General features: G+C 49.2%; 1 protein-coding gene across 1 annotated transcript in view; it reads left to right on the plus strand.

Annotated features, from left to right (window-relative positions):
- Positions 1–19,914, plus strand: part of LOC141073051 (uncharacterized) — a 110,024-nt gene that overhangs the window by 52,564 nt on the left and 37,546 nt on the right. Inside the window, exon 4 of the mRNA XM_073560370.1 lies at positions 734–1,025. Coding sequence (XP_073416471.1) covers positions 734–1,025 — 292 coding nt within the window. The remainder of the gene's footprint in view (positions 1–733; positions 1,026–19,914) is intronic.

Raw genomic sequence — 19,914 nt, forward strand, 5'->3', positions numbered from 1 at the left:
TAATGCTATGTAACGGATGTGTTAACTCACCCATAGACTTCTATAGATGAGCGCATCGCTAATGCAAGCCATAATCGGCATGCGTTAGCGATGTGCCGTCATTCTGTGACGGACCGTCGAACGCAGTCTGCAGCATCAGAGGGTCCGTCACTGCTAGAGCACATGCTTCATCTGCGCTAGCGGGATCGCATAACGTGATCACAAATCAGGAGTAGCGTTAATGCAGTCCGCCAATGCTATGCATTGAGCAGACTGCATTAACGCAATGTGAACCTGGCCTTATCCAGCCTTAGATATCCGCCATTGCCATGACTTCCTAATGCACGACCATACGGCTCCTCCACTCTGCACGTAGCTGTCATGGAGCATGTGAGATGTACTCCGCCTGATAGCACTGACTCCTGAGCATTTCCCCTGAGATGAGTGGTACAGGATGAGCGTGTCCTGGGCTCTGTCACATGGAAGTTGAGGTAGTCACTGAGCAATAGACAAACGTTCCTCAGCACACATCGAGGTATGCAATATAAGGAACCCAATTATTCTTCATTATTCAAGAACAGTCCAGGCCACAGACATATAATCAGTGATTTAACCAACTAGTCTTAAAGGGAAGGTGCCGCAATTTTATATAATTTGCAAAAAAAGAGTAAGTAACAAAACATGTTGTTAAAGCAAATGTTGTACTAACCAGGATTTATGGTTTGTTTGTAATAATGTTTTAATGTAGCCACTGGGCGCTGACATCTTGATTTGCAGATCTGTGGAGGACTCATACAGTCTGCAAATATGGCCGTCCCTGGACATAGGAGACTGCGGGCGGCTCCCGACCCCACATTGCAGCCTCATTAGCAGAGAACTGGGCACGCCCCTGTGGGCTGCACCATTCACTGCTGTAGGTGTGGCTGGGCGCCATTTTACTGTAGCCCAGTGCTATCTGCTGAGCTCCACTTTCTGCACCGTGCTTCCTGCTCCCCTGTCCTCCTGCTCTGTGTCCGCCTCCTCACACACAGCCCCAGTGATCTCAAGTAATCTCACACCTTTGCTTTTATGACAGCTTTTATGGCTGTCTGAGGAGGACAGTGACATATACAGACCATAGTCTAGTGTATAATTGGGGGGGGTGGAAGTTTCACCAGTGTGGCCATATCTGTAATACTGTCTCCTGTGATACTGCCTGCTGAGCTGTGTATCTAATCCTCTTCTGTGTGATACTGACTGCTGAGCCGTGTATCTAATCCTTCCCTTGTGTAATACTGACTGCTGAGCCGTGTATCTAATCCTCTCCTGTGTGATACTGTCTGCTGATCCGTGTATCTAATCCTCCCCTGTGTAATAGTGACTGCTGAGCCGTGTATCTAATCCTCCTGTGTGATACTGTCTGCTGAGCCGTGTATCTAATCCTCCCCTGTGTGATACTGACTGCTGAGCCGTGTATCTAATCCTCTCCTGTGTGATACTGTCTGCTGAGCCGTGTATCTAATCCTCTTCTGTGTGATACTGACTGCTGAGCCGTGTATCTAATCCTCCCCTGTGTGATACTGACTGCTGAGCCGTGTATCTAGTCCTCTCCTGTGTGATAGTCTGCTGAGCCGTGTACCTAATCCTCTCCTGTGTGATACTGACTGCTGAACCGTGTATCTCATCCTCTCTTGTGTGATACTGACTGCTGAGCCGTGTATCTAATCCTCTCCTGTGTGATAGTCTGCTGAGCCGTGTACCTAATCCTCCCCTGTGTGATACTGACTGCTGAACCGTGTATCTAATCCTCTCTTGTGTGATACTGACTGCTGTGCCGTGTATCTAATCCTCTCCTGTGTGATAGTCTGCTGAGCCGTGTACCTAATCCTCTCCTGTGTGATACTGACTGCTGAACCGTGTATCTAATCCTATTCTGTGTGATACTGACTGCTGAGCCGTGTATCTAATCCTCTTCTGTGTGATACTGACTGCTGAGCCGTGTATCTAATCCTCCCTTGTGTGATACTGACTGCTGAGCCGTGTATCTAATCCTCCTGTGTGATACTGTCTGCTGAGCCGTGTATCTAATCCTCCCCTGTGTGATACTGACTGCTGAGCCGTGTATCTAAACCTCTCCTGTGTGATACTGACTGCTGAACCGTGTATCTAATCCTCTCTTGTGTGATACTGACTGCTGAGCCGTGTATCTAATCCTCTCCTGTGTGATAGTCTGCTGAGCCGTGTACCTAATCCTCTCCTGTGTGATACTGACTGCTGAACCGTGTATCTCATCCTCTCTTGTGTGATACTGACTGCTGAGCCGTGTATCTAATCCTCTCATGTGTGATAGTCTGCTGAGCCGTGTACCTAATCCTCTCCTTTGTGATACTATCTGCTGAACCGTGTATCTAATCCTCTCTTGTGTGATACTGACTGCTGAGCCGTGTATCTAATCCTCTCCTGTGTGATAGTCTGCTGAGCCGTGTACCTAATCCTCTCCTGTGTGATACTGACTGCTGAACCGTGTATCTAATCCTATTCTGTGTGATACTGACTGCTGAGCCGTGTATCTAATCCTATCCTGTGTGATACTGACTGCTGAGCTGTGTATCTAATCCTCTCCTGTGTGATACTGACTGCTGAGCTGTGTATCTAATCCTATCCTGTGTGATACTGACTGCTGAGCTGTGTATCTAATCCTCTCCTGTGTGATACTGACTGCTGACCTGTGTATCTAATCCTATCCTGTGTGATACTGCTGAGCCGTGTATCTAATCCTCTCCTGTGTGATACTGACTGCTGAACCGTGTATCTAATCCTCTCTTGTGTGATACTGACTGCTGAGCCGTGTACCTTATCCTCTCCTGTGTGATACTGACTGCTGAACCGTGTATCTCATCCTCTCCTGTGTGATACTGTCTGCTGAGCCGTGTATCTATTCCTATCCTGTGTGATACTGTCTGCTGAGCCGTGTAGCTAATCCTCTCCTGTGTGATACTGTCTGCTGAGCCGTATATCTAATCCTCTCCTGTGTGATACTGTCTGCTGAGCCGTGTATCTAATTCTCTCCTCTGTGATACTGACTGCTGAACCGTGTATCTAATCCTCTCCTGTGTGATACTGTCTGCTGAGCCGTGTATCTAATTCTCTGCCGTGTGATACTGCTCTCCTGAAATACTCTGTGCTGCTGTCACCCTGCTGGTTTTATGTGTGATCTACATGGTGGTATTGTGTATGATCTATATGGCGGCATTGTGTGTGAAGTATATGGCGGTATTATTTGTGATCTGCTAAAAGGGGACCCATTCTGGGGTGGTTCTGGCTGAGCATTTTTTGGGATGGCACCTTCCCTTTAATGTAATTAATGTCTACCACTTCATAAACATATTAATGAGCTGTTGTTATTTTGTCCATTGACACTTTTTTTATTGTCTTAGGATCTATTATCATATTGCAGTATAACCCATTTTCTACATCCACATTATTCCTCTGCTCCTGTACTGGAGGTACCATATGTATCTTCATTTTTTCTAATTTATTGTCATCATATTTATGTATGGTATATATTAATAATAAGTAATTAGTGATGATAGGTTTCCATGAAAAAAGCCCACAGACATTAATGCCAACAAGGAAAGTTGCCCACATGGACAAAATGACAACAGTTTATTAACCCCTTCACAACATCCGCTGTACATGTGTAAGGGGGACGACCAGACCGCGGGTACCTACATGCCGGGTCCGGAACTGATAAGGCTGCACCCCCTGTTCCCTGGGGAAAGCAATAGCGAGTCAGACCTTCCTCCTGACCGAGAGGACAGTTTGGCGCGAACAGAGGGCAGCGTGCAGTGAGGTGAGCGGTGCGTCCCGTCCTCCCCACAGAGTACCGGCACTGTGACAGCCAGCACTGACAGGGTCCCCCGCCGTCTGCAGATGGAGCCATGCATCCAGCAGCAGCAGCCGGGCAGAGGAGTGTTCCGTCCTGGGAGCATCAGCAACGTGCAGGCCAGTGTTCACCGACTCCTGCAGCCAACGGCGAGGACCAACGAGAGAGAGAAACGTGCAGTGTGTGCCCGGTGACTACAGAGAGAGGTGCAGTGTGTTCCGGCGACTACCAGAGAGCAAGGCGCTGTAAGCCCCATGTCCTTAAGTGCAGCGCACGTGCCATATTAGAGGGACCGGGTACGGGACTGACACTTGTGCCCTAAATTTTGCCAGTTTATATTTGCTGAGCCACATTGGGCTCATACAGTACTGTGGAACGCACCCTTGTCAGCCACTGCAGCATATGGACTAGACTCAGTGGAAGGTACCGGAGACCAACCGCTGCCGCCAGAAGAGGCATTGATGCCCACAGGACCCCATTGGAAAAGACACCGTGATGACCATTGCCAGCGCTATTGACTTCCCAGCAGGAGTCACGGTCTGAGGGACTACCGACTTGCTAACCGTATTCACCGGAACTGCAGTTACCTGATCCTTTATTCTTGAACTCTGCATACTGCATATCCTTTTGCAATTAGACTGGTTATTCCCCTGTTTAACCCATTACCTCCCTGCATGGAGTATTCCCTGTTCAAGAAAAAAACTGTTAACCCTTGCTCTGCCTTCTGACCGTCACTGCATCCCACAACCTGCTCACACATGTATGGCGCATGACAGAAGTGGGTATATGGAGCGTGCTTCCACAGCAAGCTGAGCCATACCCGTCAAGTGATGGCTGTGTATTTCAGAAAGGGCCTGGAGCTAACAATTGTGGGCGGAGCAGTGCTCTGCCTGCAATTGTTAACCAGTTAAATACCGATGTCAATACAGCGGCATTTAACACGCGCCGACTTGCATGCTTGCGTCATTTTCTCCGTCCGTCAGCGCGCCTGTGATGTTATCACGAGTCGCCGATGCATTGTCTCATGACAGCCGGGGGTAAGCTAATGACCAAGATCTCAATCTGTGCATATGCCACCTCCATCTGACATTTTTACGAAGTAAACTGCAGTGAAAAGGATGGGAAGTGACAATACTCGCGACATTTTCTGAAAGACTGGAGCTCGCTGCAGCCTTGCACCGCCGAACATCCCACGCAAACACGGGGAGAACATACAAACTCCTTGCAGATGTTGTCCTTGGTGGGATTTGAACCTAGGACTCCAGTGCTGCAGTGCTAAACAGTGAGCCACCGTGCCGCCCATAGTATTTAAATCATGTTGGACTTTTTTCTTGGAAGAGCGGCTTCTGGGAGAAAATGAAGTTATATTTTCTCTGTTACTGTTTTCTTCCAGTCATTGAAGCAGTAAAGGGAGATGTAACAGTCACTGCTCAGAGATCACTGCTACAACCGTCTACTTCCCCTGAAGACTGAAAGCGAGCGGCTGCAACATCATCATAACTGATGATATAGAAAGTTGATTGGGGCTTATTAGTTTTCATTGTGATGGTGCAATGAAGGTTTGTTTCCATTCTGTCATGCATTTATATTGCAGTACATTTTCTACGTACACAATGGATGCGCTGCCAACATATATATATATATATATATATATATATATATATATATACATATATATATACAGTGGGGAAAAAAAGTATTTAGTCAGTCAGCAATAGTGCAAGTTCCACCACTTAAAAAGATGAGAGGCGTCTGTAATTTACATCATAGGTAGACCTCAACTATGGGAGACAAACTGAGAAAAAAAAATCCAGAAAATCACATTGTCTGTTTTTTTTTCATTTTATTTACATATTATGGTGGAAAATAAGTATTTGGTCAGAAACAAGCAATCAAGATTTCTGGCTCTCACAGACCTGTAACTTCTTCTTTAAGAGTCTCCTCTTTCCTCCACTCATTACCTGTAGTAATGGCACCTGTTTAAACTTGTTATCAGTATAAAAAGACACCTGTGCACACCCTCAAACAGTCTGACTCCAAACTCCACTATGGTGAAGACCAAAGAGCTGTCAAAGGACACCAGAAACAAAATTGTAGCCCTGCACGAGGCTGGGAAGACTGAATCTGCAATAGCCAACCAGCTTGGAGTGAAGAAATCAACTGTGGGAGCAATAATTAGAAAATGGAAGACATACAAGACCACTGATAATCTCCCTCGATCTGGTGCTCCACGCAAAATCCCACCCCGTGGGGTCAGAATGATCACAAGAACGGTGAGCAAAAATCCCAGAACCACGCGGGGGGACCTAGTGAATGAACTGCAGAGAGCTGGGACCAATGTAACAAGGCCTACCATAAGTAACACACTACGCCACCATGGACTCAGATCCTGCAGTGCCAGACGTGTCCCACTGCTTAAGCCTGTACATGTCCGGGCCCGTCTGAAGTTTGCTAGAGAGCATTTGGATGATCCAGAGGAGTTTTGGGAGAATGTCCTATGGTCTGATGAAACCAAACTGGAACTGTTTGGTAGAAACACAACTTGTCGTGTTTGGAGGAAAAAGAATACTGAGTTGCATCCATCAAACACCATACCTACTGTAAAGCATGGTGGTGGAAACATCATGCTTTGGGGCTGTTTCTCTGCAAAGGGGCCAGGACGACTGATCCGGGTACATGAAAGAATGAATGGGGCCATGTATCGTGAGATTTTGAGTGCAAACCTCCTTCCATCAGCAAGGGCATTGAAGATGAAACGTGGCTGGGTCTTTCAACATGACAATGATCCAAAGCACACCGCCAGGGCAACGAAGGGGTGGCTTCGTAAGAAGCATTTCAAGGTCCTGGAGTGGCCTAGCCAGTCTCCAGATCTCAACCCTATAGAAAACCTTTGGAGGGAGTTGAAAGTCCGTGTTGCCAAGCGAAAAGCCAAAAACATCACTGCTCTAGAGGAGATCTGCATGGAGGAATGGGCCAACATACCAACAACAGTGTGTGGCAACCTTGTGAAGACTTACAGAAAACGTTTGACCTCTGTCATTGCCAACAAAGGATATATCACAAAGTATTGAGATGAAATTTTGTTTCTGACCAAATACTTATTTTCCACCATAATATGCAAATAAAATGAAAAAAAAACAGACAATGTGATTTTCTGGATTTTTTTTTCTCAGTTTGTCTCCCATAGTTGAGGTCAACCTATGATGTAAATTACAGACGCCTCTCATCTTTTTAAGTGGTGGAACTTGCACTATTGCTGACTGACTAAATACTTTTTTGCCCCACTGTATATATATATATACACTGCTCAAAAAAATAAAGGAAACACTTAAACAGCAGAATATAACTCCAAGTAAATCAAACTTCTGTGAAATCAAACTGTCCACTTAGGAAGCAACACTGATTGACAATCAATTGCACATGCTGTTGTGCAAATGCAACAGATGGAAATTATTGGCAATTATCAAGACACCCTCAATAAAGGAGTGGTTCTGCAGGTGGGGACCCCAGACCACATCTCTGTACCAATGCTTTTTGGCTGATGTTTTGGTCACTTTTGAATGTTGGCTGTGCTTTCACACGTATCATGAGACTGACTCTACATCCCACCCAAGTGGCTCAGGTAGTGCAGCTCATCCAGGATGGCACATCAATGCGAGCTGTGGCAAGAAGGTTTGCTGTGTCTGTCAGCGTAGTGTCCAGAGGCTGGAGGTGCTACCAGGAGACAGGCCAGTACACCAAGAGATGTGGAGGGGGCTGTTGGAGGGCGACGACCCAGCAGCAGGACCGCTACCTCCGCCTTTGTGCAAGGAGGAACAGGAGGAGCACTGCCAGAGCCCTGCAAAATGACCTCCAGCAGGCCACAAATGTGCATGTGTCTGCACAAACGGTTAGAAACCGTCTCCATGATGATGGTCTGAGGGCCAGACATCTACAGATGGGGGTTATGCTCACAGCCCAACACCATGCAGGACATGGTGCCACAAAACACCAGGATTGGCAAATTTGCCACTGGCGCCCTGTGCTCTTCACAGATGAAAGCAGGTTCACACTGAGCACATGTGACTGACGTGACAGAGTCTGGAGACGCCGTGGAGAGCGATCTGCCTGCAACATCCTTCAGGGTGACTGGATTGGCAGTGGGTCAATAATGGTGTGGGGTGGCATTTCTTTGGAGGGCCGCACATGTGCTCGCCAGAGGTAGCCTGACTGCCATTAGGTACCGAGATGAGATCCTCAGACCCCTTGTGAGACTATATGCTGGTGCGGTTGGCCCTGGGTTCCTCCTAATGCAGGACAATGCCAGACCTCATGGGGCTGGAGTGTGTCAGCATTTCCTGCATGATGAAGGCATTGAAGCTATGGACTGGCCCGCCCATATCCCAGACCTGAATCCGATTGAGCACATCTGGGACATCATGTCTCACTCCATCCACCAACGTCACGTTGCACCACAGACTGTCCAGGAGTTGGCGGATGCTTTAGTCCAGGTCTGGGAGGAGATCCCTCAGGAGACCATCTGCCGCCTCATCAGGAGCATATCCAGGCGTTGTACAGTAGGGAGGTCATACAGACACGTGGAGGCCACACACAATACTGAGCATCTTTTCCTTGTCATGAGGCATTTCCACTGAAGTTGGATCACCCTGTAATTTGATTTTCCACTTTGATTTTGAGTATCATTCCAAATCCACACCTCCATGGGATATTCATTTTGATTTACATTGATAATTGTTATGTTTTATTGTTCTGAACAGACTCCACTATGCAATGAATACAAATTTGCAACTGGAATATTTCATTCAGAGATATCTAGGATGTGGTATTTTAGTGTTCCCTTTATTTTTTTGAGCAGTGTGTATATATATATATATATATTGTGGGGATGTGACTCGCTTAGGTGCAGCGGGAGACAAATATGAGACAGGTTCTTCAACAGTGCTTGCGGTTTATTCACGTCATAAATGCACAAGGCAGCATAACACCAAAAGTAGCCTTTAGCTCGGGCAAAATAACACAAAATGTTTGTGGTTGTAGACTCAGAGCAGGAGTCTCAGCACACATGGGAGGCTTAGTCCTCCCCACATACAGCTCCCTGGTTCAGGAGCAGGCCATATTATAAGGCTGTAGCCACACCCACGAACCCAGCAGCTGACTGGTCACCTGACTGTGACCTCACCACAGGTCCTTCAAACAACAACAATAATAATATCTGGTAGGCTTTACATTATAGAGACAAGCCATTTATGAGGCACATATCGCCCATCGATTACACGACCCTTAGCCCTGCCACATACCTCCCCCCTCTGCCTAAAGCCGTAGGGCTTGGCACTTTCACCTACCAGACAAGGGATTCTGGAGAGGGCATCGGCATTCCCATGTAGCTTCCCGGCCCTATGCTCTACATGGAAGCTGAAGTCTTGTAGGGCTAAGAACCAGCGGGTGACCCTAGCATTCTTGCCCTTTGTTTCCCTCATCCACCTGAGTGGGGCATGGTCGGATATTAACCTAAACTTCCGTCCCACCAGGTAGTACCGTAATGTGTCCACTGCCCATTTTATGGCCAAACACTCCTTCTCTACAACGGAGTAATTTCTCTCACAAGAAGTCAACTTCCTACTCAAGTAGAGAACAGGATGCTCCTCCCCTGTATCTCTTGGGAGAGGACTGCTCCTACCCCGACATCTGAGGCATCTGTCTGGAGGACAAATTCACGTTTAAAGTCTGGGGCCACCAAAACGGGTTGCTTACAAAGAGCTCCCTTCATTTCTTGGAAGGCTGACTCTGCTTCTTCGGACCAGCTGACCATCACTGACTTCGTCCCCTTAAGCAGATCAGTTAGAGGTGCAGCCATTGTGGCGAAGTTTGGGATGAACCTCCTGTAATATCCCACAATCCCCAGGAAAGCTTTAACTTGCTTCTTTGACAGAGGTCTCGGCCATGTCTGAATTGCTTCCACTTTATTGATTTGGGGTTTGATCTCGCCACGCCCCACTACATATCCGAGGTACTTGGCTTCTTCTCTCCCCAAGGCACACTTCTTCGGGTTTATTGTAAACCCCGCCTCTCTTAGAGCATCAAACACTGCTTGGACCTTCTCCAGGTGAGTCTCCCAGTCCGGGGTAAAGATGACGATATCATCTAGATATGCGGCAGCATATAGCTTATGAGGCGCAAGGATTCTATCCATCGCCCTCTGGAAGGTTGCTGGAGCTCCCTGTAGGCCAAACGGCATCCGGACATACTGGAAGCACCCGTCTGGTGTGGAGAATGCCGTCTTCTCCTTGGCTTCCTGTGCCATGGGAATCTGCCAATATCCCTTTGTCAGATCCAAAGTGGTTATGTATCTGGCCGGTCCAAGTCTCTCGATGAGCTCATCAACGCGTGGCATGGGATAAGCGTCGAACTTGGAGACCTCATTCAGCTTTCGGTAATCATTGCAGAACCTCCATTCACCATCAGGTTTTGGGACCAGGACAATCGGGCTCGACCAGCGGCTCTTGGATTCCTCAATGACCCCGAGCTTCAACATACGCTGCACCTCCTTGGAGATTACCTCTCGCCGGGCCTCAGGAATACGATAGGGTTTCACGTTCACCCGTACATGTGGCTCGGTCAGAATTTCGTGCTCCACCACCTTCGTGCACCCCGGCAACTCTGAGAACAGGTCGCGGTTTTTCTGGAGTAACTCCCGGCACTGCTGTTTCTGGGCCTTCGACAGAGTCTCCGCTATGGTAACGGCTCCAACCTCCCCTTCTAGGTTGCCCAGCAAGCACGGAGTTACCGCTGGCTCTCTATCTTGCCATGGCTTGATAAGGTTAACATGGTAAACCCGGTATGGCTTCCGTCTTCCTGGTTGGTGGATCTTGTAGTTTACGTCTCCCAGCTTCTCCACCACCTCATATGGCCCTTGCCACTTGGCCAAGAACTTACTTTCCACCGTCGGGATTAGCACGAGAACTCGGTCTCCCGGATTGAACTGCCTCACTCTGGCAGACCGGTTGTAGACCCTGGCCTGAGCCTCTTGTGCCTGGCGGAGATGTTCTTTAACAATGGGCATCACCTTCGCGACCCTCTGCTGCATCAGTGCCACATGCTCAATGACGCTTCTGGGGGGCGTGACTTCGGCTTCCCAGGTTTCCTTGGCTATATCTAGGAGACCTCGCGGATGCCGGCCGTACAGAAGCTCGAAGGGGGAGAACCCCGTGGAGGCCTGGGGAACTTCACGGATAGAAAACAGTAAATACGGTAAGAGACAATCCCAGTCTCTACCATCTTCCTCTATGACTTTTCTCAGCATGCTCTTCAGTGTCTTGTTAAACCTCTCAACAAGGCCATCTGACTGCGGATGGTACACTGAAGTCCTTAACTGGGAAATTTGCAAGACTCTGCACAATTCTCTCATCACCTTGCTCATAAAAGGTGTCCCCTGGTCAGTCAGGATCTCCTTCGGCAAACCCGTCCGGGAAAACACATGGACCAGCTCGCGGGCTATACTCTTCGCGGAGGAGTTTCTCAGGGGAATGGCCTCAGGATAGCGTGTGGCATAGTCCAGGATGACTAATATATACTGATGGCCCCGAGCTGATTTAACTAAGGGACCGACCAAGTCCATGGCTATTCTCTCAAATGGCACCTCAATAATGGGCAGTGGCACAAGAGGGTTCCGAAAATGAGATGTGGGGGCAGTTAACTGACATGTCGGGCAGGACCTGCAATAGTTTACTATTTCCCGGTGACACCCAGGCCAATAGAACCTCTGTACAATCCGTTCCTGGGTTTTTTCCACCCCCAGGTGTCCCCCTAAGATGTGTGAATGGGCCATGTCCAACACTTTTCGTCTATAGGGGGCTGGTACTATTAACTGCTCTGCCACCTCCTCCCTTATTTTCGTGACCAGGTACAACAATTCCCCACTCAACATAAAATGGGGAAACCTTGTGTCTGCTCCCGGCTCTTGTGCAACCCCATTAATGACGGTGACATTGTTAAAGGCTTCCCTTAGTGTGGGGTCCCTATGTTGGGCAGTCCCAAAATTCTCCCCAGCCACCCCTAACTCCGGGATGTCAGGTACAGGGGACCCTTCCTCTTCATCCCCCACAAGGACACATAAAGGAAACTCGTCTGCGTCTGGTGGTGGCGATACCTCAGTGGGGTGGATTGGTTTCCTGCTCTTGCTAGCACACTCAGAACCCATCCCCCACAGATCCCAAAACAGACAGAAATCCCGGCCAATAATTATGGGATGCAACAAGTCTCGAACAACGCCAACTTCATGCGACTCGGTGCCATGCGCCGTTTCAATCTTCACCCTAGCCATAGGGTAGTCCTTTGCATCGCCATGTATGCACCGAACACCAATCTTTTTACCCGGGAGTATGTTTAGAGGAAAACTGGCCCTCACAAGGGTCACCAAGCTCCCGGAGTCCAGAAGCGCCATTACGGCTCGACCGTTCACCTTCACGGGACACGCTTGTGGCCCCTTGTTAGGTAGCGAGTTCACACTGCAGGCTGGATATGCGTAGTATGAACTACGGCGTCCCATGCTGCTGTCCATCTGCTCGGTGGTCTGGGGACAACGGGCCGCTATATGTCCTGGCTCATGACACTTCCAGCAAATAACACCCGAGGGGACCTTGGGCACCGCCTCCCCCGCCCCTTTTGACCTTGGACGCACCACCCCTTTTTGTGACTCCGCCCCCTGCTGGGACCCCCAATACGGAATGGGCTGCTTCCCCAAGGAACCTTCCATCCCCTGGTATCTCTCGACCAGCCCAACCAGTTCATCAGCATTTTGGGGATCACCCTGGGCAACCCAAGTCTGTAGAGGTCTCGGCAGGGAATGCACAAACCGATCCATCACAACTCGCTCTACCATCTGTGCAGGGGAAGCCGACTCTGGCTGCAGCCATTTCTGGACCAGGTGCAACAGGTCAAACATTTGTGAGCGCGGGGGTTTGTCCCGGTGATAGGCCCAACGATGAACGCTCTGTGCCCTGGTAGTCATTGTTACCCCCAAGCGGACGAGAATTTCAGCTTTTAATTTGTGATACCCTCTGGCATCTTGTACCGTCAGGTCAAAGTACGCCTTCTGGGGCTCTCCCGTTAGGTATGGGGCCAGTACCTCCGCCCACCGCTCTGGCTGAAGTTTTTCCCTCTCAGCCACCCTTTCAAACACCGTCAGGAAGGCCTCAACATCATCCTCAGGGGTCATTTTTTGTAATGCGCGTCTTACCGCCTTCTCGACGTCGGTGGCATCAGCCCGACCTGGGGTTGGGGCGCTCGTCCTGCCCTCCTGGATGGCGGTTGCCAGAAGCTGCATCTGCTGCCGTTGTTCCTGCTGGCTCTGCTGGAACTGCTGCCGCTGCTCCTGCTGGCCTTGCTGGATCTGCTGTAACATCAGCTTGTTGGTTTCCTGCTGCAGTGCCTGGGACTGGACCAGGTGTTTCAGCAGGTCCTCCATGATTCCCGGCAGTGCTTGTTGCCCCGCTGCAAACTTCACCCATGACATGCAGCAACTGTCTCAAGTCTCTGCTGGGACCGCTGCCCGCACGTGTACCACCAATTGTGGGGATGTGACTCGCTTAGGTGCAGCGGGAGACAAATATGAGACAGGTTCTTCAACAGTGCTTGCGGTTTATTCACGTCATAAACGCACAAGGCAGCATAACAACAAAAGTAGCCTTTAGCTCGGGCAAAATAACACAAAATGTCCGTGGTTGTAAACTCAGAGCAGGAGTCTCAGCACACATGGGAGGCTTAGTCCTCCCCACATACAGCTCCCTGGTTCAGGAGCAGGTCACATTATAAGGCTGTAGCCACACCCACGAACTCAGCAGCTGACTGGTCACCTGACTGTGACCTCACCACAGGTCCTTCAAACAACAACAATAATAATATCTGGTAGGCTTTACATTATAGAGACAAGCCATTTATGAGGCACATATCGCCCATCGATTACACGACCCTTAGCCCTGCCACAATATATATATATATATATATATATATATATATAATATTGTGAGGTGCCAAGGGGAGAGGTACTAGAAAACAGGTATATTTCTCCCCGTTTCATTTCATATGTCTCCCTGTACTGATGATGAAGCCAGTTTATTTCACTGTAATCCAGTCCTGGTTTCCTTAATGATCAGCATGGAAAGGACTGGTAGTTCCCCGTCCACTTATTCAATCCAGGTTTTGGTTTCCTGACTGGTCCAGCTGATATAATCAGGAGGAGCTGGGATCTCTCAGTCTATCTCGTCTGCTGAGCTGGGAGCTGACACAGTAAGATTACATGGACTTGTTTGCTGTTATATAGGTTTATTTTGTAGTTAGCCTGCTATTGTTAGTTAGTGGCCAGACGGCCTTAGATGTTTTATTTCATGTTTGGCATGTGTAACATTGAATAACAAGTGTGCACAATAAATATGCCGTGTCCATATTCATGTGGAACTTGCTAGTCTGCTGAAGTGACTTCATAGCCACACGCTTGTGCCAAAGCAAAGATCCCAGCTGAGCTATCTATTCCCCACAAATGGTGTTTCGAATGCGGGCACTTGTGGCTGCTGGACTGTGACTGCAGAGAAAACGCTGTGTATGTCCTGGCTGAAAGCTTCTGCGCTTTTGAAGAGCCAAGAGTCCAGTAATATGTAGGAACTAGTGAAGCAGTTATTGCAAGCAAATGTGCAACAGCAGCAGACTAATACTTGCTTCCAGAAGGCTCTGGAGCAGCAACACCAGATGCAGCAAGAGCAGTTGGAGGCAATAAAACAGGCCTTGGTTCGGCAACCCCGAGATGAGGGAGACCGTGCACAAAGCGCTGCTAGTGCGCAGAAAGCCGTACAGAAGACTTTGCTTAAAATGACCGCAGACGATGATGTGGAAGCATACCTCACTGTGTTTGAACGTATTGCAGAACGTGAGCACTTACCACTGGACAGATGGGCTGAGGTAGTTGCTCCATTTCTGAGCGGAGATCCACAAAAGGCCTATTACGATCTGAGTGGAGCGGATGCTATGGACTATATCAAACTCAAAGGTGAAATCCTGGCAAGACTGGGAGTAAAAACGTATGTACGTGCACAGAGGGTGCATTTATGGAATTTTGTGGAGCATCAGTCAGCCCGGTCACAAATGCATGATCTCATCCATCTAGTAAAAAAATGGCTGCAACCAGAGGCTTTGACGTCCGCACAGATGGTGGAGCGTGTTGTTCTAGACAAGTACCTGCGGTCCTTACCCGCTAAGATCCAGAGGTGGGTTGGACAGGGTGACCCAACTACCGCTGACCAGTTGGTGAATATGGTCGAACGCTACAATGCTTCTGAAAGCCTACTCCAAGGGACGTTAGCACCCCACTGGCTCCCCAAGAAATCGCTGGAGAGTCCTGCGAAACCTACTTCATCTTCAAAAGAAGAGAACGTCATAATGAAGGGTAGCAGACCTACAAAGGACTATGGAGGTGGTACAGGCTCACATCAAGCCAGCAGACCTCGTCTGGGATCTCCATCGATGAGACAAGGGCCTATACAATGTTGGCGATGTCGCAGGCTTGGCCATGTAGCAGCTAACTGCCCAATGACTACAGAGCCAATGGACTGTAATGCTATGAGGCGTCTTTCGTTATATGTGCAGTCAGTCTGTGTGGCGGAGACCCTCACGGGAAATGAACAACACGTGTGCCACGTCGAGGTTGACGGTTATAGTGAGAATGCCGTCTTGGATTCCGGCAGTCAAGTAACTTTGGTACATGCCAGTTTGGTGGACTCTAGCGCCCTAACGAACTTAACCGTGGGCATTAGTTGCATCCATGGGGATACTAAGAACTACCCCACTGCCTGGGTTACTCTTGCCACGCCAGTAGGGACCAAAAGACATCAGGCGGCAGTCATAAAGTCTATGGGACACAGTGTAATCCTGGGGAGAGACTTTCCCTTATTTTGGGACTTGTTGAACTTCAAAAGTGGCATGAACCCTCTAGTTGAAGACGGTACTCCGGAGCTAGCCCCTGAACCGTTGCAGCAAGACGACGGAGAAACCATCTCAGAGGAAGTACTAGAATCTGCGGACTCTCCTCTCGCTGTGTATGCAGGCGAGGCAGACCAGCTAGAGGATGTTTTAGAAATGCCTGATCTTGAGGTGGCCCGTGGTAAGTTCGGGACCGCTCAGCACCAGGATCCTACTCTAGCAAGGGCGTGGGAAAACATAAAGGTCTCCGAGGGAAGACCATTGTACCCAGGGGCTCAAAACGAGTTCCCACACGTGGTGGTGCAGCAGGATATGTTGTATCACATAGACAAGGTGCGAGGGGTGGTGGTAGAACAACTAGTGGTACCTAAGTCCTTTCGCCAGGTAGTTTTGGAGTTGGCACATAAACATCCCTTGGGAGGACACCTGGCGGTAGAAAAGACAAAACACCGTATTCTGCAACGTTTCTTTTGGCCGGGTCTAGTGGGAGACGTGACCCAGTACGTGTCAATTGACCGCACCTATGCCACATTTTAGAAGCCCCTTAGTGCCCTTACCAATAATAGAGGTGCCCTTCGAGAGGATAGCAATGGATATAGTCGGTCCATTAGTTAAATCTGCCAGGGGTCATCAGTACATTTTGGTAGTATTGGATTACGCCACGCGTTACCCCGAAGCAGTGCCCTTGCGGAATGCCAATGCGAAATCAATTTCAAAGGAGCTGGTTAATATGTTTTCCCGCACCGGCTTTCCGAAAGAGATACTTACGGATCAAGGGACCCCCTTTATGTCTCGTATACTTAAGGATTTATGTAAACTACTAACAATCTCCCATTTGCGTACCTCAGTATATCACCCTCAGACTGATGGTTTGGTGGAGCGCTTTAACAAAACCTTAAAGGGAATGTTGAAAAGGGTGGTGGATAAGGACGGGAGAGATTGGGATGCCCTACTACCATACCTCATGTTTGCTATACGTGAGGTACCCCAATCCTCCACAGGCTTTTCACCTTTTGAGTTGGTTTATGGGCGGTGTCCTAGAGGCCTGTTAGATATTGCCAAGGAGACTTGGGAACAAGAGGTGACTCCTTATCGCAGTGTAATTGAACACATAACACTTATGCAGGACCGAATTGCAGCAGTTATGCCAATAGTTAAAGAGTGTTTAGAGCGCGCACAACATGCCCAAAGCACGGTATACAACCGAGCGGCAAAAACACGAGTCTTTCAACCCGGAGACAGGGTGTTGGTATTGGTGCCTACCGTAGAGAATAAATTTCTTGCGAAATGGCAGGGACCATACGAAGTGCTGGAACGAATAGGTGAAGTAAATTATAAGATACACCAACCAGACAAGAGAAAGCCCGAACAAATATACCGCATAAACTTGCTTAAGGCCTGGCGGGACAGGGAGAGTCTGGTGGCAGGAGCTGCCCTTGAGGATGGGCCTCGAGGGGCACCACCTTCTAAGGTAAAGGACCCCCAGGTAGCTCCGCCAGAAGTGGGTATTGCAGACACGCTATCCGAAAGCCAAAAACGAGAGACCAGGGAGTTCATACAGAGGAACGCAGATATTTTCTCGGAACTTCCTGGTCGGACTCACCTAATTAAACATGACATTGTTACTGATCCACAGGTGCGGGTACGGCTAAAACCATATCGAATTCCGGAGGCTCGGAGACAAGCCATTGCCCAGGAAGTGAAGAAGATGTTAGAGCTCGGGGTCATTGAGGAGTCCCGGAGTGATTGGGCTAGCCCTATCGTACTGGTGCCCAAACCCGATGGGACTATCCGATTTTGTAACGATTTTCGGAAAGTAAATGAAGTATCGAAATTCGATGCCTACCCGATGCCAAGAGTCGATGAACTGATAGAGAGACTGGGTTCGGCCAGGTACATATCCACTATTGACTTAACAAAAGGTTATTGGCAGATTTCCCTCACGGAATCAACCAAAGAGAAAACTGCCTTTGTTACGCCCCAGGGATTATTCCAGTACCGAGATATGCCATTTGGGTTGCATGGTGCCGCAGCCACCTTCCAACGTCTAATGGATATTGTCCTAAAACCGCATGGCCAGTATGCATCCGCGTGCTTGGACGACATCATTATCTTTAGCGATGACTGGGACACGCATTTGTCAAAAGTACAAGCCGTCTAAGGGTGGTTTCACATTAGCGCTTTTTAAGCGCACGCACGGCCGGGGGTAGCTCCGCCCCCGAGCTGGCTCTCTGCCCGGCGTGCCCGCCCCTTGCTTGTAGCGCCGCCTCCTAGCGCACAGCGGCGCCTGCGATCGGCGCACCCTATCTTTAGCATAGGGTGCGCAGATCGTGTGCAGGCCGTGCGCTAGTTGCGCTTTGACCTGCGCTGCGCACTTTTGACGGTGCGCCGTGCACACCAAAATCCGAAAAGTTTGATTTTGGCGCGCACGGCGCACCGTCAAAAGTGCGCAGCGCAGGTCAAAGCGCAACTAGCGCACGGCCTGCCCACGATCTGCGCACCCTATGCTAAAGATAGGGTGCGCCGATCGCAGGCGCCGCTGTGCGCTAGGAGGCGGCGCTACAAGCAAGGGGCGGGCACGCCGGGCAGAGAGCCGGCTCGGGGGCGGAGCTACCCCCGGCCGTGCGTGCGCTTAAAAAGCGCTAATGTGAAACCACCCTTAGACTCACTAAAAACAGCTGGGTTGACTGCCAATCCCAAGAAATGTACGTTGGGATTGGAAGAGGCTCGCTATCTGGGATATAGCATAGGGAGAGGCGTTGTGAAGCCTCAAGCCAATAAAGTGGACGCTATTCAAAATTGGCCACGACCGGTAACCAAAAAACAGGTTGGAGCTTTTTTAGGGATCGTTGGTTATTATAGGCGGTTCATCAAACATTTTGCGACCATCGCAGCTCCTCTCACAGATCTTACTAAGGGGTCGAAATCTGTCACAATAAGGCTGAGTTCACACGTGGCATTTTTTTCGCGTTTCCGCGGCGGTTTTAACCGCGCGATTTTGCCGCGAAAACGTGAAAAATAAGCATCCCATGCATTCCTATGGGATTCCGCAATGCTGTACTAATGCTGCGGTTTTTACCGCGGCGGAATCGCTTCGCAGTAAAAACCGCAGCATGCTCATTAATTTGCGGAATCGCGGCGATCCCGCACCCATAGGAATGTATTGTTCCGCTTACTTCCCGCATGTGGCTGTGCACACCGTGCGGAAAGTAAGCAGAACATTTGCGGATGGTACCCACGGTCTGGAGGAGAGGAGACTGTCCTCCGGGCTTTGGGTACCATATCCCTGTAAAAAATAGAATTTAAAAATAAAAAATATTGTTATTCTCACCCTCCGACGTCCCGTGCAGCCTTCCTGCTTCTCTTCATGCTCTCGTTCCCAGTAGTCCTTTGCGAAAATGCCCGCGATGGCGTCCGTTCTCGCGGGATCACGAAGTCTCGCGGTCATTCGCGCGACGTCATCGCGAATTACTGCGAGACGTCGCGATCCCGCGAGAACTGACGTCATCGCGGGCATTTTCACAAAGGATTACTGGGAACGGATGCGCGGGACGTCGGAGGGTAAGAATAACACTATTTTTTATTTTTTTTTACATTCTATCTTTTACTACTGATGCTGCATAGGCGGCCTCAGTAGTAAAAAGTTGGTCACACTTGTCAAACAGAGTGTGACCAACCTGTCAATCAGTTCTCCAAGCGATGCTACAGATCGCTTGGAGAACGCTAGCATTTTGCAAGCTAAATACGCTTGCAAAATGCTAGTTTTTCCGCGGGAATATCGCGGGAATTTAAAATGCGATTTTCCCGCGGACTGGAATTCTGGAATTCTCGCGGTAATTTCCGTGAGAGATCCGGTACGTGTGCACTTAGCCTAAAGTGGAACGCAGAAGCAGAGGAGGCCTTTCAGCGATTGAAAACAGTCCTCTGTGACCTACCAGTGTTGGTTGCACCAGACTTTAAACGGGAGTTTATTGTCCAAACGGACGCCTCTGGGGTGGGCCTCAGCGCGGTTTTGTCTCAAGAAGTAAATGGCGAGGAACACCCAGTGGCCTATCTAAGCAGAAAGCTTACGAGAGCAGAAAAGAACTACAGAGTAGTTGAGC

The sequence above is a fragment of the Dendrobates tinctorius genome, unplaced genomic scaffold, assembly GCF_039654945.1.
Source record: "Dendrobates tinctorius isolate UK_male_01 unplaced genomic scaffold, ASM3965494v1 ptg000295l, whole genome shotgun sequence".
NCBI classification, from domain to species: Eukaryota; Metazoa; Chordata; class Amphibia; order Anura; family Dendrobatidae; genus Dendrobates; species Dendrobates tinctorius.